The sequence below is a fragment of the Camelus ferus genome, chromosome 10 (genome assembly GCF_009834535.1).
Source record: "Camelus ferus isolate YT-003-E chromosome 10, BCGSAC_Cfer_1.0, whole genome shotgun sequence".
NCBI lineage: Eukaryota > Metazoa > Chordata > Mammalia > Artiodactyla > Camelidae > Camelus > Camelus ferus.
Window position 1 is genome coordinate 9,414,889 of NC_045705.1, and position 25,452 is coordinate 9,440,340.

A 25,452-nucleotide genomic window follows, 5' to 3' on the forward strand; every position below is an offset into this window, starting at 1 on the left:
CAGGCTTGGCATTTATGTTTTCAGTCCAAAGAACTTCTCCTTCCTTTATTGTGTTTAGAACAGAGGTGTTACAGAGGAGGAGGTAACGACACTAATGCTTCGTATTGTCTTTATCTTGTTTCTGTCCAGGAAGGAATCAGTGCTAACAGGAGAGCATTAATCTTTGGCACATGTTTTAAGTGTGTGAACAGCACACGCCGTGTCTTTTGTGTTAAAACAGAGAGCCATTACAAAGATGACTGCAGAAACTGTAAAGCTGTGTCTTTTTTTCTTCTAAAAGAAATTTTAGGATATTACATAGCTTAAAGTACTTCATATTTTTCATCTTTAAAAATCCCTGAGTTTTCAAACCTAGTACATCAGAGCTGCCCTTGATCCGTGTAGAGTTGGAACAGTGAGTCCCCTTCCCTCATCTCGTGTTGTTACAGAATAAATGGGTTGTTTCAGTAAACATGATTCATGTGGGAAAAAACTGCGTATTTAATTCCAAACTATTCCTTAGACTGGAGAAAAAAATCTCTTTTGGTGCAGTCATGTTTATTTTACAGTAACTCTGTGGCTGAACAATTTATTATGTTAACGCAGAAATACAAACAGCTTTATCGAACAAAATACTTACTATTTTCTAGCTGCCTTACAGAAATAATTTACTCAAGAAAACAGAACAAAATTTCTCAGTTTCATTAATCAGCTTGGTAAATATTTTGCCAGAGCTTTTTTTTCTTGGGGTAAGAGAAGCAAATAAAAAAGTTTAAAAGCTCATATGTGTCTATTTTGTTTTAGCTTGGTGTATTTATTAAGCGTAAATTCTGTGTGTCTTTGCAGTTCATCAATATGTGTATTTAGGAGTCTTTCCAATTCTTTTGCTCGCTTCTCCTCCTCCAGAAGGAAATGCTGTGCAGCCAGAGAAGCTGGGAAGGATATATCTGGGGGAGACTAAAGAGAGAAAGAGAGAAAAGTTAGATGAGGAACACAACGCCTTTTAAAATCTTCGTAATTCCGAGCATGGTTCATCCCTGACAAACTAGCAAACCCTGCAGCTCTTACTGAAATACTGTATCTTATGCTGAACTCCCTCTACCAGTGTAACGCAGTCACTGCTAATGAAATCCTCAAGGAAGGAAAACATCACAGCATCCTTACATTAAAAAGCTCCAGTGTCCTACTGCAAATGCTGGGACAATGTAATTACCACAGAACTTGCCTAAAATGTACTCCACTCATTTGCAAAACCAATGATTTGCATCTGAAAATAGGCAACTCCAAAAAGCTAAAGATCATAGTAGACTGGGCAAAGAAAGCTTATACAGGAAAGTAAATTAAGGACTGGTGTAAAAGGGGGCTCCTTGCTGCGTGGAGTTAGCGGGTGGGGAGGGCTGGCGGCATGATGTATCTCAAGGGAAGAGTGGCTGCTTATGGCAGGGCATCTCAGTGCTGCGGCGTATCTTATGTGTCCAGTTACAGCTGAGAACGTCTCAGTGATGAGGGCCCAGTTGCACCCTGCGTGGTGGTATGGAAGTGCTCATCTAACCGTGACCTGTTCAGTGCTTATTTATACACACACACACACAGAATCTGTGGCTGAGGAATAAAGGGCAATATCAGATACTCTTACAGTGCTTCATTCAAAATAATTTTAAGCTAATTAAAAAATAAAGTTAGTGAAATTCGTACTTTAATTTTTTAGTTCTGTGGTCCTCAGACTCTTCTTTTTCATACTCAGTGAAGAGGAGGTTCAGAAGCAGAATTCACACAGACACAGCAGTACACATCCATGTTCTCGCCCCAACGGTATGTTTTATGTTAATGATGTTGTCACAATACATTCTGAAGAAGCCTGGACCATCTGGACAGTCCAAGGACTACAGACTATAAGACATCATCTGTTGACATAAACATCATGCTAAGACCTGATGAGCAGGAAGTAGCAAGCATGTCGAAGGCCTGGAAAGACACAGGTACTCTGGAGAGTGAAAGATGACCCCCCAAGTGATTCAGGGCTTGACACCGTGTTTGTAGGTGTCTGGTGATATAGACATGTCAGGACATCTCTTAAGCAGAAATGGGAGGAAGGAAAGGAAGGAAGGAAAAGGTGAATTAATTTCTGCTGTGGTATACTGTAACACATCTTTTTTATCCAGTCATCTGTTGATGAACACTTAGGTTGTTTCCATATCTTGTCAATTGTGAATAATGCTGCTATGGACATTGGGGTGCGTGTACCTTTTCAAATTAGTGTTTTTGTTTTTGTTGGGTTTTTTTTGGATATACACTCAGGAGTAGGATTGCTGGGTCAAATGGGAGTTCTAGTTTTAGTTTTTTGAAAAACTTCCATACTTTTTTCCACAGTGGCTGCACCAATTTACATTCCCACCAGCAGCGTACAAGGGTCTGTTGTCTTGGCATCCTTACCAACGTTTGTTACCTGTGTTCTTTTTTATTTTGATTTTGTTTTGCGTTTCCCTGATTAACAATGTTGAGTATCTTTTCATGTGCCTGTTGGCCATCTGCATTTCCTCTTTGGAAAAATGTCTATTCAGTTCTTCAGCCCATTTTTTAATCGAGTTGCTTGTTTTTTGCTGTTGAGTGGTATGAGCTGTTTGTGTATGTTGGATGTTAATCCCTTATCGGTTATTTCATTTGCAGTTATTTTCTCCTTTCAGTACATTGTCTTTTCATTTTGTTTATGGTTTCCTTTGCTGTGCAAAAGCTTTTAGGTTTAATTTGGTCCCATTTGTTTATTTTGGCTTTTATTTCCTTTACTTTAGGAGAAGGATTCAAAAAAACTGCTGTGATTTATGATAAAGCGTGTTCTGTCTGTTTTCCTCTAGTAGTTTTATAGTATCCAGTCTTACATTTAGGTCTTTAACCCGTTTTGAGTTTATTTTTGTATATGGTGTTAGAGAATGTTCTAATTTCATTCTTTTACACGAACTTGCCCAGTTTCCCCTGCACTACTTATTGAAGAGATTGCCTTTTCTCCATTGTCTATTCTTGCCTCCTCTGTCTTAGATTAATTGCCCGATAAGTGCATGGGTTTACTTCTGGGCTCCCTGTTCTGTTCCATTGATCTATGTGTCTGTTTTTGTGCTAGTAACATGTTGCTTTGATTAATGTAGCTTTGTAGTAGAGTCTGAAGTCAGGGAATGTGATTCCTCTAGCTCTGTTTCTCTTTCTCAAGACTGTTTTGGTTATTCAGGGTCTTTTGTGTTTCAAAGTTTCTAAAAAATTATTTGTTCTAGTTATGTGAATAATGCCATTTGTATTTTGATTGAGATTGCATTGAATCTGAAGATTGCCTTGGGTAGTATGATCATTTTAACAGTATTGATTCTTCCAATCCAGGAACATGGTGTATCTTTCTATTTGTGTGGTCTTCAATTTCTTTCATTAGTATCTTAGAGTTTTTAGAGTATAGGTCTTTTGCCTCCTTAGGCAGGTTTATTCCTAGGTATTTTATTATTTTAGATGCAATGGTAAATGGGATTGTTTCCTTAATTTCTCTTTTTGATACTTCATTGTTAATGTATAGAAATGCAACAGATTTCTGTATATTAATTTTGTATCCTGAAACTTTACCAGATTCACCGATGAGCTCTAGGGGTTTTCTGGTGGCATCTACGATTTCCTTATTTTATATTTTGGTTTTTGTTTTGGGGGTAATTAGGTTTATTTATCTACTTGTTTATTTTGATGGAGGTGCTGGGGATTGAACCCAGGGCCTTGTGCACGTGAAGCATGCGCTCTACCACTGAGCTGTGACCTCCCCCTATGATTTTCTATGTATAGTTATCATGTCATCTGTAAATAGTGACAGTTTTACTTCTTCCTTTCCAATCTGGATTCCTTTTTTTTTTTTAACTTTTAAAAATTGAAACATAGTTGATTTACAATGTTGTGTTTGTTAGCTTCTGGTGTATAGCATATTCACTCAGTGTGTGTATATATATAAAATATATATATGTTCTCTTTCATTATAGGTTATTACAAGGTATTGAATATAGTTCCTTGTGCTTGTTTATTTTATATATAGTAGTTTTTATCTGCTAATCCCAAACTCCTCATTTATCCCTCCTTCTCTTCCCCTTTGGTAACCATTAGTTGGTTTTCTATGTCTGTGTGTCTGTTTCTGTTTTGTAACTAAGATCATTTGTGCCATTTTTTTAGATTTCACATATAACTGATACCATATGATATTTGTCTTTCTCTATCTGACTTATGTCACTTAGCATGATAATTTCTAGGTCCATCCAATTTGCTGCAAATGACACTATTTCATCCTTTTTATGGCTGAGTAGTATTCCATTATAAAAAGACACCACAATTTCTTTATCCAGTCATCTGTAGATGGGCACTTAGGTTGCTTCCATGTCTTGGCTATAGTATATAGTCCTGCTATGAACATTGGGGGTGCATGTATCTTTTTGAATTAAGAGTTTTCTCTGGCTATATCCCCAGGAGTGGGATTGCTGGATCATACAGTAACTCTAGTGTTGTTAAGGAACCTTCATACTGTTTTCCATAGTGGCTGTACCAAACTACATTCCCACCAACAATGTAGGAACGTTCCCTTTTCTCCACACCCTCTCCAGCATTTATTGTTTGTGGACTTTTTAATGATGGCCATTCTGGTGTGAAGTGGTACCTTACTTTAGTTTTGATTTGCATTTCTCTGATAATTAGTGATATCCAGCATCTTTTCACATGCCTGTTGGTCATCTGTATGTCTTTATTGAATTGTCTATTTAGGTCTTCTGCCCATGTTTTGATTGGGTTTTTTGTTGTTGTTGTTGTTGTTGTTGTTGTTGTTGTTGTTGTTGTTGTTTTTTGTTGTCATTGAGTTGTATGAGCTGTTTATATATTCTGGAAATTAATCCCTTGCCAGTCTCATTGTTTACAAATACTTTCTCCCCATCTGTAGGTTGTCCTTTCATCTTGTTTATGGTTTCCTTTGCTGTGCAAAACTTATGTTCAATTAAGTCCCTTTTGTTTATTTTTGCTTTTACTTATATTGCCTTGGGAGATGGACCAAGGAACACACTGCTATGATTTATGTCAGCGAATGTTTTGCCTATGTTTTCTTCTAGGAGGTTTATAGTGTCTTGTCTTATATTTAAGTCTTTAAGCCATTTTGAGTTTATTGTTGAGGATGGTGTGAGGGAGTGTTCTGCTTCACTGACTTACATGCGGTTGTCCAGGTTTCCCAGCACCACTTGATGAAGAGACTGTCTTTTCTCCATTGTATAATCTTGCCTCCTTTGTTGAAGATTAACTGAATCTAGGTGTGTGGGTCAATTCCTTTTATTTATTTTTTTCTCTGGTTGTTGTGGCTAGGACTTCAAAACGATGTTGAATAAAAGTGGCAAGAGTGGAGTCCTTTTCTTGTTCCTGATCTTAGAGGGAATGCTTTCAGCTTCTCACTGTTGAGTATGATGTTAGCTGGGAGTTTGTCATCTATGGCCTTTGTTATGAGGCATGTTCCCTCTATGCCCACTTTCTGGGGAGTTTTTATCATAAATGGATGTTGAATTTTATCAAAAGTTTTTTCTGAATCTACTGAGATGATCGTATGGTTTCTATTGTTCAACTTGTTAATGTGGTGTATCACACTAATTGATTTGCAGATACTGAAAAAACTGCACCTTGCATTTTTTATTTATGTATTTATTTTACAGCATCATATTTTTAAATTGAAGTATAGCTGATGTATAATATTATATGTTACAGATATATAATACAATAATTCACCATTTTAAAGGTTATACTCTACTTATAGTTATTATAAAATATTGGCTATACTCCCCATGGTGTACAGCACATCCTTGTGGCTTATTTTATACCTGATAGTTTGTACCTCTTAATCTTCCACCTCAGTCTTGCCTCTCCCCCTTCCCTCTCCCCACTGCTAACCACTAGTTCCTTCTCTACATCTGTGAGTCTGTTTCTTTTTCTGTTATATTCACTAGTTTGTTGTATTTTTTCAGACTCATGTGTAAGTGATATCTTACAGTATTTGTCTTTCTCTGTCTGACTTATTTCACTTAGCATAATACCCTTCAAGTACATCCATGCTATACACCAGAAACTAATACATTTTAAATCAACTGTACTTCAATTAAAAAGCAAACAACCAACCAACCAACCCATTTAAAATATGGGCAGAAAAACTGAACATTTTTCCAAAAGAGGAAATGCAGATGGCCAATAGGAACATGAAAAGTTGCTCAACATCACTAATATCAGGGAAATGCAAATCAAAATCATAATGAGATATCACCTCACACCTGTCAGAATGGCCATCACCAAAAAGAACACAAATAACAAATGCTGGCAAGGATGTGGAGAAAAGGAACCCCTGTACACTGTTGGTAGAAATGTAAATTGGTACAGCCACTATGGAAAACAATATCGAGGTTTCTCAAAAACCTAAAAATAGAACCACTCTATGGCCCAGCAATTCCACTGCTGGGCATATATCTGAGAAAAGCAAAAACATTAATTCAAAAAGATACATACACCTGCTATTAACAGCAACAATATATATAACTGCCGAAATGGAAGCATCCCAAGTGCACATCAATAGATGAATGGGTAAAGAAGATGCAGCACGTATATGCAGTGGAACACAACTCACCCATAAAAAGGAAGGATGTTTTGCCATTTGCGGCCCTTCATTCACTTTTTTTTTTTTTTAACTTTAAAAACCAGAATTTTATAACTGGCATAAACATTTCCATTGCATCAAAAACAACAAAATACCTAGAAATTTAACCAAGGATTCTGAAAACTGTAAAACACTGATAAAGGAAATTGAAGACAATACAAAGAAGTGGAAAGATATCTTCTGCTCTGGGATTGGAAGAGTCAGCATTATCAAAATGGCTGTACTACCCAAAGCAACCTACAGATCCAATGCAACCCCTGTCAAAAGCCATGACATTTTCCACAGAACTAGAACAGACAATTATCACTACAAAAAAAGGACAAAGTTTGGTAGGTCTTTTCATGTTTTGGAGGCAGCACATCCCACTCTTGGGAGGAATAATCTGACTCATTTATTGATTTATTGCGTGACACAGAAGGCTGTTCTTTTTTTTTTTTTGGTTGGTTGGTTTTATTTGTTTGCTAAATTTTTTTTTTTTTTTTTTTTAAACAAGGCGCAGAGCAAAAAAGGCCTCTGCAGTAGGTTGGGAATGGGGGACAAGCCACCCTGTTACTTGGGCCAGATGACTTGGCAGATCCCATACTAGGAGAATTTGTGGTAGAGAAAAATGCCTTGTGGAGCCTCTGGCAAGTTTTGATGGGAAAGCTATGTTGCAGACCCTTAAGATTCTGGAGCAAGGCCATGCCATCTGCGGAGCAGAATACTGTATACTGTTTGCAAAACAGTTCCTGTCGTGCTGTTGAGCCCTGGTTGAGACAGAACATCTAGGAAGTGGACAGGATGCCTTGATGTAGCCTCTGTCCTTGGCCACCCCAGTGGAAATTATGCATGAGCCCAGCAGCACCATCTCCCTTTCACCAGGGTTCATCTAGCTACTGTTCCTGTTGAATGATGTGCTTGCAGTAGAGGTCAAAGTTAAGCTCCTGATATGGCACCATCCCTTAAGGAGACCAGCCAGCCTCTTCGTGGCAATTGTGTTACATCAGGCCCCTTACACCTTGGAAAGGGCAATGTGTCATCCCTACCAGAACTGCCATGTATTCTTTGGTTTGCCTTTCCTGCCTGCAGGGCCTTGGCCAGCACCACTTGATAAGGGCTCACGGAGTAACTCACTGGTTCTACCACATACAGCATGACGTGTACCAGAGGACGTGAGCCTGAGAGCCTTCCTGGAGGCACAGCTGAGGCACTAGCTTCGAAATCACACCCTGCGAGGATGGGGTGCCATTCTTCAGGATGCGGTATAGACTTTAAACCAGTGCATGTTTTGTGCTACTGTTTCCAACAGGTAGAATACAGGGATGTGGGCACAAAGGAGAGGATGTCGGAAGGCCCCACTCTCTGTTGACCCGCTTGGAAAATGTGTGCCTTCTCTGTCTTTAGGCTCTGTTGGTCTACCTGTCCTTGACCTCAGGGAACGCCTCTCACCAAGTGAGACTATCAAAGTCTCCCTAAGCTTAAAGCTTTGGCTGCACCTAGTCACCGTGGGCTCCTGATGCTGACGGATCACAGGCACAGAACAGGGGCGCTAGACTGGCAGAGGTAGCTGACCCTAATCGTCGTGAAGAGCTAAGACTGCTACTACAGGATGCAGGCAGTGAGGAACAGATCTGGTACTCTGGTGGTTCACTGAGCTGGCCTTTTGATACTCTCACGCCCAGTGCTGACTGTAGATGACAAACCACATTCTGAGAAGCGCATGGTAACCAGGTGCTCGCCCTACAAGACAAGCCACCTGGACCAAGAGAAGTGCCAGCTGAGGGGGAAGGGAACCTAGAATGGGTGAGGAGATGAGGATTATCAGTTAAGTCCCTGAGACTAATTGCAGCCTCAAGGGCTACAGTTTGTCCCACTAACCTTCCTCATCTAAGTCTTCCCCAAAATTACGACCAGCCAGAATCTTGGAGAAGCTCTGCCTGGATGGAATGAACAACATGAAAATTCAGAAAATGGATCTGAGTGGGTCAGGAAGTGGATCTCATAGAGGACGCTGTCAGTGCCCTAGCCGGATCCCATCACTAGGCTGGTGCACCTCTCCTCCCGCTGCTGCGGGTGCTCGCTGCGCACAGCTGGCTGATTCTCTGGACATCTCAGAGGCAGTGACTGATTGACACAGGGTCACAAAACACCAGCCAGGAAGGCAGTGGAAGAGGAAGACTCTGAGCTCACCCCCTCTCATGAGTACAACAAAATCACGACTGCAGAACAAATGTCAGTGACAAAGACTGGAACCTATGAGAAAAGATCGTCTACAACTACAGCCATCAGGAAGGAGCCACAACCAGACAGGTAGGAGGGACGACTCGTGATATAATCAATACCCCTGTAGGCAACGCCCAAGCTGGAGAATAATTATACTGCAGCGGTCCTCCCACAGGAGTGAGAGTTCTGAGCCCCCTGCCAGGCTCCCCAGCCCCGGGTCCAGCTCTGTGAAAATAAGCCCCTGGAGAATTTGGCTTTGACGGCCAGTGGGGCTTAACTGAAGGACTGGGGGAAACAGAGACTTCACTCTTAAGGGGCACACACAAAATCTCATACACACTGAGACCCAGGGCAAAAGCAGTAATTTGACAGGAGCCTGGGCCAGACCGGCTTGCTGGTCTTGGAGAGTCTCCTGGAGAGGCGGGGATTGCTGTGGCTAACCCTGGGGACACAGACACTGGCGACAGACATATTGGGGAACACTAAATGTGTGAACACTCCTGGTGGCTGACATCTTGGATCATTAACATCAAGACCTGGCCTCACCCAGTAGCCTGTAAGCTCTAGTGCTGGGAGGCCTCAGGCCAAACAACTTAACTGAGCCAGGACACAGCCCCACCCAACAGCAGACAGGCTGCCTAAAGACTAACGAGCTCACAGCTGCCTCTGGACATGCCCCTAGACAAGGCCCAGCCCACCAGAGTGTCAAGACCCAGCTCCACCCAGCAGTGGGCAGGCACTGGCCCCTCCTGACAGGAAGCCTGCACAAGCCTCCAGAACAGCCTCACCCATGAGGGAACAGACACCAGAAGCAAGAAAACTACAGTCCTGCAAGGCAGGCCAGACCCTACCCTCGGACTAACTGGGCCCTGGCCCTGCCCACTATCAGGCCAGAGCAACCTTCTGGACACCCCAGACCCCATATCCAAATCAGGAACCACTTCCCCCACCAACAATATGAAATGAGCTCTGGGATCCCTGGGCCCTGCAGTCAGACTCCAGGAACTAGCTCTGTCTGCCAGGAGTCCAGCACTAACCCCAGGATCTGATGTCACTTGCCAGTGGGTGGGCAACAGCTCCAGAGTCTTTAGGACCCTGACTCTGCCCACCAGTGAGCCAGCAACAGCCCCAGGGCCCCCTAGGGTTCTGCCACCAGCCACCTCGTGACCAAGCCCTGCTAAACAGCAGCCAGCATTATCTGCACAGGCAGGGCCTGGCAGCCAACCACTCTAGGAGCCAACAAGCCCACCAGACCACCCACATAGTCAGCCTGCCACAACACAAGGACCCATGCAGCCCTCTAAGGGGGGACCCATAGAGCATGTAGCTTGGGTGACAAGAGGAGAGTTCACTGCTAGGACGCATGGGACTTCTCCAAGTTTGAGAAACGTAAATAACATACCACATACATAAAAATAAAAATAGCAACATAGACAAAATGAGGCAGCAGAGGAATGTGTTTCAGACAAAGAAACAAGATAAATCTCCAGAAGAAAAACTAAGTGAATTGGAGATAGGTAATCTACCAGAGAAAGAGTTCAGGGTAATGATCGTAAAGATGATCAAAGACCTTGGGAGAAGAATGGATGCACAGAGCAAGAAGCTAGAAGTTTTTAACAAAGAGTTAGAAAATATAAAGAACAACCAAACATAGCTGAAGACTACAATAACTAAAATGAAAAATATACTAGAAGGAATCAACAGTAGACTAAATGATTCAGAAGAATGGATCAGTGAGCTGTAAGACAGAGTAGTGGAAATCACTGTTGCCAAACAGAAAAAGGAACGAAAAGAAATGAGAACAGTTTAAGAGACCTCTGGGACAACATCAAGTGCACTAATATTTGCATTATAGAGGCCCCAGAAGGAGAAGAGAGAGAGGGCCCAAGAAAATATTTGAAGAGAAAAACCTCCCTAACCTGGGAGAGGATACAGTCACCCAAGTACAGGAAGCACAGAGAATCCCAGACAGGATCAACCCAAAGAGGAACACACCAAAACACACTGTAGTCAAAATGACAAAAATTAAAGAGAGAATACTGTTTGTAGCCTTTTTAGACTGGCTTCTTTCATTTAGTAATATTCTAACCCAATGACATTCTGGAAAAGGCACAGCTACAGAAAAAATAAAAATATCATGGTTTCCAGGGGTTTGGGGAGAGGGAAGGAGAAAGGAATGAATAGATGGAGCACAGGAATTTTTAGGGCAGTGAAATTACTCTGTATGATACTATAGTGGTGGCTACATGTCATTATGCATTTGTCAAAACCCATAGAATATACAACATCAAGAGTGAACCCTAATGTAAACTATGGACTTTGGTTGATAATAATGTGTCCATGTTGGTTCATCGATTGTACCAAATGTGCCACACTGATGAGGGATGTTGAGGGTAGGGGAGTATATATGTGTGGGTGGGGAGGGCTATGGGTGAACTGTCTGTATTTTCTGCTCAATTCTGCTGTGAACTTGAAACTGCTCTAAAATATAAAGTCTACTAATTAAAAAAAAGAAAGAAAAGAAAAAAAGGGAGAGGGCCCAAATTAATAAAGTAAGAAACCAAAAAGGAGAAGTTACAACTAACTCCATAGAAATATAAGGAATCCTAATAAGCTACTATGAGCAGCTATACGCCAACAAAAAGGACAACCTAGAAGAAATGGGCAATTTCTTAGAAAGGTACAATCTCCCAAGAAGAAATAGAAAATATGAACAGACCAAGTACCAGGACTGAAATTGAAGCAGTAATTATAAAACTCCGAACAAACAAAAGTCCAGGACCAGATGGTTTCACAGGTGAATTCTACCAAACATTTAGAGAAGAGTTAATACCTATCCTTTGGAAACTATACCAAAAAATTGGAGAGCAAGGAACACTTATAAATTCATTCTTAGACCACCATCACCCTTATACCCAAATCAGACAAATATATCACAAAGAAAACTACAAGCCAATATCACTGATGAATATAGATGCAAAAATCTCAATAAAATAGTAGCAAACCAAATCCAACAACACATTAAAAGCATCACACACCATGATCAGGTGGGATTTATTCCAGAGATGCAAGAATTTTTCAGTATCCACAAATGAATTAATGCGATACACCATATTAACAAATTGAAGAATAAAAAACATATGATCATCTCAGCAGATGCAGAAAAAGCTTCTGATAAACCTCAACATCTATTATGATAAAAACTCACCAGAAAGAGGGCATAGAGGGAATATATCTCAACATAATAAAGACCATATATGACAAACCCACAGCTAACATCACACTGAGCTGTGAAAACCTGAAAGCATTTCCTCTAAGATCAGGAACAAGACAAGGATGCACATTCTTGCCACTTATATTCAACATAGTTTTGGAAGTCCTAGCCACAGCAATCAGAGAAAAAAAAAAAAGAAATAAAAGGAATCCAAACTGGAAAGGAAGACGTAAAATTGTCACTATTTGCAGATGACATGATACTATGCATAGAAAATCCGAAAGATGCTACCAGAAAACTCCTAGAGCTCATCAGTGAATCTGGTAAAGTTGCAGGATACAAAATAAATATACCGAAATCTGTTGCATTTCTATACATTAACAATGAAGTATCAGAAAGAGAAATTAAGGAAACAATCCCATTTACCATCAAGTCAAAAATAATAAAATACCTAGGAATAAACCTGCCTAAGGATGAGAAAGACCTGTACTCCAAAACTCTAAGATACTGATGAAAGAAACTGAAGACCACACAAACAGATAGAAAGATACACCATGTTCCTGGATTGGAAGAATCAATACTGTTAAAATGATCATACTACCCAAGGCAATCTTCAGATTCAATGCAATCTCAATCAAAATACAAATGGCACTATTCACATAACTAGAACAAATACTTTTAAAATTTGTATGGAAACACAAAAGACCCTGAATAGCCAAAACAGTCTTGAGAAAGAGGAACAGAGCTAGAGGAATCACATTCCCTGACTTCAGACTCTACTACAAAGCTACATTAATCAAAGCAACATGTTACTGGCACAAAAACAGACAATAGATCAATGGAACAGAATAAGGAGCCCAGAAATAAACCCTTGCACTTATGGGCAATTAATTAATCCAAGAACAGAGGAGGCAAGAAAATACAATGGAGAAAACACAATCTCTTAAATAAGTAGTGCAGGGAAAACTGGACAGGTTCATGTAAAAGAATGAAATAAGAACATTCTCTAACACCATATACAAAAATAAACTCAAAATGGATTAAAGACCTAAATGTAAGACCAGATACTATAAAACTACTAGAGGAAAACATAGGCAGAACACTCTTTGACATAAATCGCAGTAATGTTTTTTTGGATCTGTCTCCTAGAGTAATAGAAACAAAAGCAAAAATAAGCAAAGAGGACCTCATTGAACTTAAAAGCTTTGTACAGCAAAGGAAACCATAAACAAAACAAAAAGACAACTTACGAAATGAGAGAAAATATTTGCAAATGATGCAACCAACAACAGCTTAATTTCCAAAATATACACATAGCTTATACAGCTCAATATCAAAAAAACAAATAACCCAGTCAAAAAATGGTCAGAAGACCTAAAGACCTAAAAGAAGACATAGAGATGGCCAACAGGCACATGGAAAAACCCTACATCACTAATTATTAGGGAAATGCAAATCGAAACAACAATGAGGTATCACCTCACACCAGTCAGAATGGCCATCATCAAAAAGTACAAATAATAAATGCTGGAGAGGGTGTGGAGAAAAAGGCACCCTCCTACACTGTTGGTGGGAGTATGGGAATATAGATGCCCCTCACGAAACTAAAAATAGTTACCACACGATCCAGTAATCCCACTACTAGGCACACATCTGAAGAATATGAAAACAATCATTTGAAAAGATACATGCACCTCAGTGTTTGTATCAGCACTATTTACAATAGCCAAGGTACGGAAGCAACCTAAGTGTCCATGGACAGACAATTAGATAAAGAAGATGTAATATACACAATGGAATATTACTCAGCCATAAAAAAGAATGAAATTTAGTCATTTGCAACAATGTGGATGGATGACCTAGAGGGTAGTACACTTAGTGAAATAAGTCAGACAGAGAAAGACAAATTCTGTATATTGTCACTTACATGTGGAACCTAAAAATTAAAACAAATGAATGTATAAAATAGAAACAGATTCACAGATATAGAGAACAAACTAGTGGTTACCAGTGGGGAAAAGGAATAGGGTAGGGGCAAGATACAGGGTATGGGATTAAGCATACAAACTACTGTGCATAAAATAAATAAATAACAAGGATATATTTTACAGCACAGGGAAATATAGCCATTATTTTGTAATAACTTTAAATGGAGTATAAGCTATAAGAATATTGAATCACTATGTTGTACACATAAAACTAACATAGTATTATAAATCAGTTAAAAAATTAAACTATACTTCAATAAAAAAAAACAACAACAACAAACATCATAATCACCAGCCAGACTTCTTATCTCCAGGGGAATCAACTCTGTTTTGCAATTCATGCTCCAAGCTCCTGATGAGACCAGGTTAAACAAATCTCTAGCGGAGACCTCATCCTTACCTAGCCTTCCCCCTCTCCCCTAGCCTGTTTCCCTCACTCCTGCTGAGAACACTGCCTCAATAAATCACTTTCACAAGAACCTCCACCTCAGGTTCTAGGAAACCCGACCTCAGACCAGTGACTTCCTAGATTCTGGCTTGAGTGACTGGGTGACATCAATGCCAGTTATTTATTGAGTGAGAAGGGAAAAACAGTAAAAGAAGCCCATTAAGGGTAAGGTCTTATTTAGTTTTGATTCCCCAGAGTCTAGCACAGAGTATACTTTTAATCATTTTTTGAATTGATATATTAATGAAGGAAATGTATTTAATGAAGGAAATGTATTCAATTTTGAATAATCCTTAGTTAGAGGTGACTTGGGACTCAAACAGATTGTCAAGTAGACAGTGGGATATATCAATCCAGATCTCAGAAGATAGGTCTGGATCAGACATATATTGGGAAGTTATAGGTAATAATTAAAGCCATGAGTCTGACTGAAATCATCCAAGATATACAAATAAAAGAAGAAGAAGTTCAAAACGGAACCCTGGGGAACACTTGATTTCAGGCACCCACTCCCATGGCCATGTTCCTGACGTGGTCATCAGTGGTAACTACGTTATTTACTAACAAAGATTTTGTGCAATCCACCTATTTTTTTTCCAACTGACAGTCCAGTACTCCCACTTTCTCATATCATTCCTTCTTTCCTAACTCGGTGTATATTCCATACCCATCATCATAACCACTTGGCAATTTGTCCCTCCATTTAACCTGGCTGTATCTTAGCTACTTGGTAAAACCCAGGCCTAATTAAACCGCCTGCACCGTGCCTATATCTGGGGTATCTGAATGCTGGGGCAGGTTGGTGGAGGAGAAATTACATTACTGCAGGGACTGCTTTCACTTTAGATCATGACCACAGATGTCAAATGGTTAGTTACCACGGCCTGGCCATCTACTCCTCCTCCCTAGTCTGTCCACGTTCTCACTTATGGCCCTGCGAGCTGTATTTTAGGCCATCTTCTGTTTCAGAGACTCTTCAGTCTACCTATACTGCTGATTCTATTTCCTCTTACCTTCTTAATGACTTTGCTTTTGCAAATGAACCTTGTCCCTCTGGGGGTCCTATCCACCTCCTTCACCATCAAACTGTCTTTCCTCTCCTTGGGGATTCCCACTGGACCACTAAATGCTATGGTCTAAGGCCTTGTCCTGGGACAACTTCTCCACTTAATATTATTACCTAGTCTGACAGATTTAAATATCAGCCTTATGCTGATTACTTCCGTATTTTATTTCCAGCTCTGATCTCTTCCTTGAATACCAGATCCATCTACCCTATTGCCTGTTTAACATCTCCACTTGTATGCCTAATAAACACTTTAAACTTAATATCTAACCTAGAAGTCATGATCTTCTCCTCTAGCACAGCTCCTTCCTAGTCTTTCATGTCAGACAGTGGTACCAGTCTCTACCCCAGGCTTAGGCTGAGACCCTAGGAGACATCTTTGAGTCCTCTCTTTTCCTTACTCCCTATAGCCAATCCACTGTCAAGTCTGCTCTGTTCTCCAAAACATCTCCTGGATCTAACATGTTGCTCTACTTCCACTGTTCCCAAGCCAGGATCATCATCTCTTGCCTAGACCACTGAAATAGCCTGACAATTGTTCTTCGCACTTCTACCTTTGCCCATCTATAATTTATTCTTCATTTGGCAGTCAAATGGATATTTTTAAATTTTTTAAACAGATCACATACTCCCCCACTGGCAACTTTCCAATGGCTTCCCACTGCTTTAAAATAAAATCCAAATTCCTTCCCATGGCCTACAGTCTTTACATATCTGAACTTCCCCTGCCTGTTTCTCTGTCCCCATTTCATTACATTCTCTCTTTGCCCTTGTAAGCTCCAGACCACCCCCTTCTCCTTTTCTGGTTCTCAAACTTACCAAAGTTGTTCCTGTCTTAGAGGTTTGCACCAGTGGTTGGTTCCCTCTGGCTGACACTCTCTTCCTCCAGATCTTTGCAGGACTGGATCTTTTTTGTTATTAGGTCTCAACCTAAATGTCCGTTCCTCAGTAATCATTTTCTTGGCCACTCAACCTAAAGTCCTTCCCCACACTCTCATCACCTCCTATTATATCACCTGCTTTTCTTTTCATCACAGCATTTATTACTATTTGATATTTTCTTATTTGTTCATTTGTTTCTGGTCATTAACTGTTCTCTCTTTCTGAGATAAAATGCACATAAAAGAGATTAACCATTTTAAAATAAACAATTCAGTGGATTTAGAACATTCACAAGGTGCTAAAGCCACACCTCTATCTAGTTCCAAAATATTTTCATCATCCCAAAGGGAAACTCTGTACCCACTAAAGCATTTCTCCCTATTTCCTCCTCACTCTTTGCCCCTGGTAACCACCAATCTTCATTCTGTTTTTATGGATTTACCTATTCTGGTCATTTCATATAAATGGAATCATACAATATATGACCTTTTACATCTGGCTTCTTTCCTGTAGCATAACGTTTTCTGGGTTCGTCCACATCATAGCCTGTATCAGTACTTCACTTCTTTTTAATGGCTGAAGAGTATTCCATTGCGTACACATGCCACTATTTGTTTATCCATTCATCCGTTGATGGAATTCCCTTCTTTTTTTCACCAGACTGTAGACTTGTCAGTCTCATCAAAGATGTGTTTAGAACAGAACCTGCCATACAGTGGGTGCTTAATACACATTTATTTTATCAGTGAATGAATGAATGAATGAATGATGAACACCAATACTTAAGGGACAGGTATAGGAGGGAAACCCCTAGAAGCAGATTGGGAAAGGCAGCAGGAGAATCAGTGGAGAAGAGTGTCTTAGAAGCCAGAGAATATGAGAGTATCAACGGAAAGGGATTAAGGAAGATGGCTTCTTTAAACTGTGTATTTAATGAACAACTACGAGGTCACTGGTGGTCCAAGCATAAACAGTGCTGGTGTAGAAGTCAAAATGCAGCAGTGGGTGGAAACCACTGGACTGAAAACAGTGGGCTGGGCCATGTCTTTCAGGGAACTCTAGGGCCTCCACCACAGCTTAAGTCCCCATGCCAAGAGCCACAACAGCACAGAATTTTCTTTCTTGGTTGACTCTGGAGTTAGGAAGGGAGTAATTCAGAATTTTAGAGGTGGAAAGAAACCCAGTGTTCGTTAAGTTACACAACAAACACTCTTGCATGTTTTTTATGTGCCTGCTGGTGCCAGGCACTATTTTAGGTGCTGGGGTTAAAACACTAAACAAAAATAGGAAAAGATCCTACTTTAATGGAGATCAAATTCTACAGGCAGGAGCCAAACAAACAAGCAAACAAATAAAATGTCTTATGGTAAAGTGCTATGAGAAAGACAGAAAACTGGATGAGGGGACAGGGAGTGAAGAGGGAGGTGCTTCTGTGCGGTGGCTTCTCAGGTGCCTCTGATGAGGTGATATTTGAGCAGACACTAATAATCCTAAAGTCCTAAAAACATCTGATATTAGAACAACAGAACACTTAGCAATTTATCACTTTTTTCCCTTCTTGCTGGACTGGACTGTGGCTTACGCTGGAGTCCTTAAAGATCAAAGTTTTGTTGATACACAATTTGCTAAGTCCCCTTAGAGGTTCCTATAGTTAAAATGAGGAAGTTTATTTACTTTACTTTATTGATACGAATTTTATTCTGTTCAAATAATTTTGGCATTTTATGTTGAAATGAAACAAAAGAGCATTTCAGGGCTTTAGATAACTCTAAAACTGTAGAAGTTAATGGTTTTAAGTCTCCTTCCTCCACAGTAGCTTATATCTTAATACCAGTCTCGACCAAAAGGTGATAGATTCCAGAAAGGCAGAAAAATACTCATGGGATAATTCATCCAATTTAAACATTTTCTGTTTTTGTTTTGTTTGCTTGTTTGTTTTTACAATTTGTATCCAATATTTGTAGATTATAGAGAGGAACTGAAATACTACATAATGTACTTTGAATATAAGCAAAGGTAATGGCTGAGAATACTACTAGTTTCTGAAGTGAAAACCCACATATCTTTAAAAAATCTATGATTATTATGTTCAATAAATCAAATCACAAAGTAGAAAGCTTCAGCAGAGAACTGGAAACTAAAAAAGAATGAAATGAAAATTCGAGAACAGAGAAATACTAAAACTGAAACTAACCTACATGAGACCACTTCCTCAAGACTAGGAGAGATGGCTCTTTCATCTTATGCAGAGAAACCAACACAGAGAGTCAAGGAAAATGAAGAAATGGAGGAATATGAAATTAAAAACCCTTCCTACCTGTTTTATGAGGTCAGTACAATCTGATACCAAAGCTTGACAAGGACAACAAAGGAACATTACAGGCTAATTTCTTGTGAACATAAGGCAAAAATTCTAAACCAATATGAACAACCAAATTCAGAGATCAGGTGTGATATAGTCTAAGAATTCAAAATTGGGTTAACTATCTCACATCAAGAAAAAACACATTAACAGAGCAAAGGAGAAATTACGTAAATTCAATAGAAGCAGAAAAAGCATTTGATAAAATTCACATCAATTCATGAAAACAAATTTACTAATCTAGGAATAAAAGGAACTTCCTTAATCTTTTAAAAGGAACCTACCAAATATCTACAGAAAATATTATACATAACAATGAAATATTTAAGGCTTTCCCTTAAATGTGAGAGAAAGATGCTGGAAATACTACTACTTCTACCCAACATTTACTAAAGGTCCTAGTTAGCAAAATAAAGCAAGAAAAAGGAAAAAAGGTATAAAGGTTTGAAAGCAGGAAATCAAATTGATTCTAAATATAGAAAATCCAAAGAATTTATAGGACTGGAAAACATGTGTGAGTTCAACTGAATATTTCCATGGGAAAAGGGATTAAGAATCCTACTTTGCACGAAATTAATTCCAGATGTATACTTAAAAAAAAAAAAGAGCCAAAGCCTCTGGAAGATAACATAGGATAATATTTTTACAACTTTGGGACAGGCAAAAAGTATTAAATAGGACACCAAAAGATTAACTATAATGGGAAACATTTGTAAGTTTGAATGCATTAAAATTAGGAACTTCTAGTCATCAAAAGATTCCATTAAGTGAAGAGGTTAAGTAAGAATAGGAGAAGATATTTGTAATACACATAATCAACAAAAGGCTTATATCTAGAATATATAAAGAACTCTTAATAATCAAGAAGAATAAAGACAATGCAACAGAAGATTAGGCAAAGAAATCAAATAGACGCTTTGCAGAGGAGTATATCAAAATGGCCAATAAATTTATGAAAAGGTGTTCAACCACATTAGTTACCAGGAAACAAGAGTTAAAACCACATTATGGTGTTATTACACACTGACCGTAAGAGCTAAAATTAAAAAGGCCAGTAACACCAATACTTGCTGGGGTATGAACTGGCTCCAGCAGGGAAACAGCTTGGCAGTACCAGTGAAAGCTGACCTTATGCATATCCTATGACCCAGCAATTCCACTCAAGTATCGATCCAGTGGAAATGTGGACACGTGTGCAACAAAGGACACTCACAGGAATGTTTTTAGCAGCATTACTTATAACAGACTTAAGCAGGAAATAACTCAAATGTCTGTCGACAGCAGAATGGATAAACTGTGGTATCACTGTATGTAATACTTATATACAATATAATGCTATAGAGAAACAAAGATGGATAAACTACAGCCAACTATATGGATGATGACTCTCAGAAACAATGTTGAACAAAAGAACGCATATAGTGTGATATCATTTATATAAAATTTACATATGGCCACAACGTATTTATGACGTTAAAAATCAGGACTGAGGTTACCTTGGGAGTGAGGAGTGACCGGAAGAGGACAGTAAGGGAGCCTGTGGAGTGCTACTAATGTTCTGTTTACTGCCTGGGTAGGAGCTACACTGCTGTGTTCCCTTTGTGGTAGTTCATCAAGCTGTCTAATTCTGATTCGTGCGTGTTTCTGTACGTACGTCAGAGTCAATAAGAGAGATTTTCTTTTTTTAAACAGGTACAAAAGATCACTTGTAGCTCTTTAAATACACAGATCTTTGAGGGCTCGTAGAATATCCATGGGTGACCTGCATTTTTAAAAAAGTGCCACCAGTAATTCTGGCCTGTGTTAGAGATGCAATACTTTGTAAAACATGATGGATCCTTTTCCTTTTACAGATAGTCATTGCCAAACAACTCGCAGGCCCATCCTATTCAAGGAGAAACTTTTTTTTTTAACCACTAATGTACATATTAGTATATCATATCAGCGTAAGAGTAACCACCCTGTAAAGGGGGAAAAAAAAGTAACAATCAGCAACTCACCATGGGGAATACTTCATCATCACTAACCAAAGGACTTGTCATTTCTTTGGTATGAAATGGCAAAGCTGGCAAGGGAGGCGTGGCGCTTCTGTTTGGCTCACGATCATGGCTGAATCTAAAAGAGAAGGGCTGTTGTTACTGCCACCAAGGACACCTGCTTATTTACGTAGCTGAAGATTTAAATTCCTCTGACATCTGACTGGGGGGAAAACGCAACAAAATGTTTGGGCTTGTTATCTGGGTATTTTTTTGAAAATCATTTTCCTGATAATTTCTACTCCACTTAAAAGACTTCGAACGATTAATAATGAAGCAGAAAACTTTTGTAATTGTTAAAAATATTCTGCTAGTCTTAATGGCTTCCCTTTCTGTGTTTTACTGTTGTATCTCTTTGCCATTTAGTTAAATAACAAGAAACCAGTTTGAGAAAAATTTCAAAACGGTCACCATGGCTGCCCTTGACAGTTCTAAATAGATACTCTTCTTCTATTCTCTATTTCACCTAAGCTCACTGGCTTTCTTAACAGAATTATACTTTTTTTTTTTGATGCTAGAACAACTGTCCATATAATAATTCTAATTTCTATAGGGCTTAATAATTTATAGGATGTTTTCAATTTACATCATTTCTGAAACTCCTCCACACTTAGCTGTATGACCTTGAGCAGGTGACTATATCTTTCTGTGACTTTAATTTTTTCACTTACAAAAAAGGGTTGTTATGAGGACTGAACTCAACAATTTGATGAAAGGCACAGTACATAATTTGTTGTTTGTGCTAAAATATAGAGTTGAAGATGAGCCTGAATACACCAGTCAGATTTTTAAATTTTGGTATGCTAACTAAACAAAGTAATAATAATAAAAAGAAACAAATGAACTTACCCTAGAATTTTACACAAAAAGGTCCTAACAGTATGGGCTGTTTGGGACTAAATAAGTATCTTTCTGAACATTAATTCTTAAAGTGGGGCTTAAATTTCATCAAACCCATCTAAGGTCATGAAAACATAAAAATCCCCTCATTCAAAATTATTTACTTTTACTAATAATTCAAATTATTACCAGTATTAACCATTTCCAAAGCCTTCATATTTTAACCACACAATTCAAAAAAATTTACATTATTTTTCTCTATTCTTACCCAAAGACTATCTATCTATACAGGCTTGTTTCTTATTATGCAAACATTTTCAAAGCTACGCATACAAATAGCAGTAAAAGTTAAGTGAGGCATCTGTAAACCAGTACATAAAAACAAACACAACATGCTTCCATTCTTGCTTATCTTGAAATAGATCTTTTTTTAAAAAAAATCCATTCTCCCAAACCATAATTACCATGGAAACAGAACAGCAAATTAAACTGAAATAACATGGTTTATGATGTGCACAATAAAATGCAACATCCCACTGTTCAAATAGAATTATGACAATTGCAGAGTACATCTGCAGAGAATCTTCAGCTGAACCTTTTAATCTGAGTGAGGCTACCATCTATATATTGCAAAGCACAGTGGAATAAAATAATATAATTATACAAGTGGTTCAAGAAATATATCTCTCTGTAATCTCAATTATACAGAGATTTCAGGGAAAGTAATATTTGTCCTAAATTATCGAAATAATCATCTCAATTACCCGCTTTGCTTTGGTGTATAGATACAGCTTTATGGTCCTAATTACTAAAATTTATATACGGACATTCTTTTTATTATAAGATCAATAAAATATAGAGATTGAAAGGAAAGACTACATTATGAAGTAAAGTACTTTTGCTTTAAATCATCTTTATATCTGACAAGTTCTTCTAGAATACAGCTTCTCAAATACTTCATAAAACCATTTTGCAAAAAATGCTAAGTGTATCAATTTAAAACCTATCTTAAACATTCTCTCAGAAGGCTTTTACTGCCCTCGCACAAGCTCGTCTGTCCGGTTACCTTTTCCACAGGCCCTGAGCCGAAGTCTCTGCCTACTTTGCCAGGAGGGCAAGACCCAGCTGCTTTGTTGGGGAACAGAACTCGACCCAACTTGAGTCAGCTTGAGACTTGAGTCAGCTCTGCACAGTTCACAGAGCTGTCTGATGTACACCCAATCCTGGCCCTCCATCAGTTTTATAGCCCTCCCTGGGCTGTAGCAGAATGTCCTCAGCATGGAACAGGATTCTGTCACAAACTGTGCCAATTTACCTGCTTCCAGCCTCGCCTCCTAACACTCCACATGCTGCTCCTTTGCTCTGTGAACCACTCATTACTTCCTGGCCTAGATCGCTCCTCCTGCTGCACTTTTCTGTAATGGAGCCACACCGTGGTACAAAAATTTACTCCATACAGTTTTTGCTTCTGGATGACTACCCATTCCTTGACATGGGATCCTGTAGAGTGGTTATGACAAATCTGACTTTGTGGCTTTTTAGTTTTAGAAACTTTATTGACTAGATTTGAAGCAATTTTAATGATCAATACTTGTGATTGCCAAAATCTTTCCAGTACATGATATAACTTTAAAAATCATATATTCACTTTTGAGTATGAGGCACAGATAAAACTCCATTTATTACAAAATCGATTTGCCATTAAAATTAGTTATATACTAATAGCTCTGGATACCACTACTCCAAGTTAGTGTAAAAATTATCCTTAAATATCAAAACTCTAACTTTTAAAAAACTTTTAAAACATTCAATACATCCTCACCAGATTCAATTACATCCCATTTTTTTAAAAAGTGCCAAATAACTTTTTTATTGGAAAGCAAATCCTTTGGAATATCCTAAAATTCTTCACATTTTAAGTGGATGAGCATGAGAATTTTCTTATCACTTCTAATAGGAGTGAAAAACAACGAAAACTGAGTTACTTCCAAGTGGATAAAAGATTATTTTAATCATGTATTATACAAATCTTCCTCAGTTAAAAGCAAGAAGTGGCTAAAAATTAGGCTGCAGACTTCAAAATTTTGCGAAACATTGCCTTCATATATCTTTACCTAAAAGCTTTTTCTTTTCTAAAATAGTTTAATAAGACCATATTTCATTAGCCATTGATATGTAAGTATGACGCATGTATTTTTCCAATTATTTGATACCTAATAAATTCCTATAGCTTTTACTATTTGACTTCACTGAGCTGTGCTGTGTGGGAGGGAAAGGATATTTCATTTTTCAGCTGCTAAAATGGATAGATACATGCTTCACAGTTCTCCACTGGTGAGCTCACAGTGTCCTTGCCTCTCAACAACTCTTTCCCCACAGTGGGTTTCACATGGTAGTAATTTATTCAGAACATTCGAAATGCTGTTTCTTTTAAAAATCAGGTCACTGGAGAACACTGAAATCAGACAAGCCATTAAAACAAATTTAATGAAACTTTCAACAAATGCGACTGGCAGGACTCAAGCCTTTGCAGCAGGAACAGTCGCCCGAGCTGCTTATTAAGATAGTCTCTTGCTGGGCGCTCTGCCTCTTCTGCTGCTTTCCGTGGCCCCTACGGTCTTGTTTTTGTTAGGCACTTTTAACACATTCCGTACTGCCCCGATGAAGAGAAAAGGGAGAAATCCAAACAATAAAAATACTCTTTAAAAATAGTAAAAGGCAGAGTGACTTGTCTTTTTGTTTAAATAACAATGCCTAGTACCTTCATCTGAGGCTTTAAAGTTATTCCCAACAAGTAGGAACAGGAAACAATGTTCTGCATCTAATGGGTGCTCAACAGTGACTGACTGGATATACAGGGACCCTTCTGAACATCGCCAGGGGCCTGCTTTTTTCTTCCAATGGGAAAACTATACACGTGGGGTGGTGATCTGACCCACGGAGAAATGAATCTGCAGAGTAGGGAAGCACTTTGTAAAGGGCTCATTCTATATGAAAAAATATATTCGTGCCCCCCAATCAAGATTAGACCCCTCTGGACAGACTTTCGGTGACACTGGCCAGTTGGCATGGGCATGCCCACCAGAGGACCGGCCCGTGGCGTGGCTCAGCGACCTCTTTCTTCCTCCCCACACTGCCACCACCGCCCTGCCACAGCACCCCACCAACAGAGCTCCTCTGGGGTGACAGCCAGTCTTCCCTCGTTCCCTCCCTTAACCACCTGAAGAGGGGCTATTACTTTAGCACTTTTGAATGCTTGCTGTTTTGTACATCAGATTAGAGTGTTTCCTTCTAACACACACAGGGCTGGGGGGCTGAAAGCAGGAGGGAACTGTACTACAGCCACAAGAATGCTGAGCATTTTTTAGTATGTTCCATGGATTTACAGATTTATCCACCTGTAGAACAGAGTACGCTTAGTTATAAAGACAAGCTTGGCATCACTCCTTCCCCACAGGACTATGTTTTGAGGAAATGTCAGGTTCAGCCATTTGTCTAGTCACCGAAATATACTTCTTAAGCACTGTGAGTTGTTGGAGAAGCATTAATATTATTATAAATGTTAACAACTCTGTTAGTAATAGTAATAATAGTATCATAATGGCAGCTAACATTTAGGGAACTATTTATTTTATATGGAACTATGTTTTCTGCTATAACCCCCACATAAACCTTATAATTATTATCCCCATTTGTCAGATGGGAAAACAAAAGTTAACTTAATGTCCCAAAGTTGCAATTATTAATTAT

General features: G+C 38.9%; 1 protein-coding gene across 4 annotated transcripts in view; it reads right to left on the reverse strand.

Moving 5' to 3' along the window:
• Positions 1-518: 518 nt before the first annotated feature.
• DEUP1 (deuterosome assembly protein 1) overlaps positions 519-25,452 on the reverse strand; it is an 89,571-nt gene continuing 64,637 nt past the window's right edge. For all 4 annotated transcript variants that reach the window (XM_032488339.1, XM_032488338.1, XM_032488337.1 and 1 more), the window contains 2 exons: positions 20,827-20,941; positions 519-936 (listed from right to left, as the gene is read on the reverse strand). In XM_032488339.1, the coding sequence (XP_032344230.1) occupies positions 760-936; positions 20,827-20,941 (292 nt within the window). In that variant the 3' untranslated portion in view covers positions 519-759. The remainder of the gene's footprint in view (positions 937-20,826; positions 20,942-25,452) is intronic.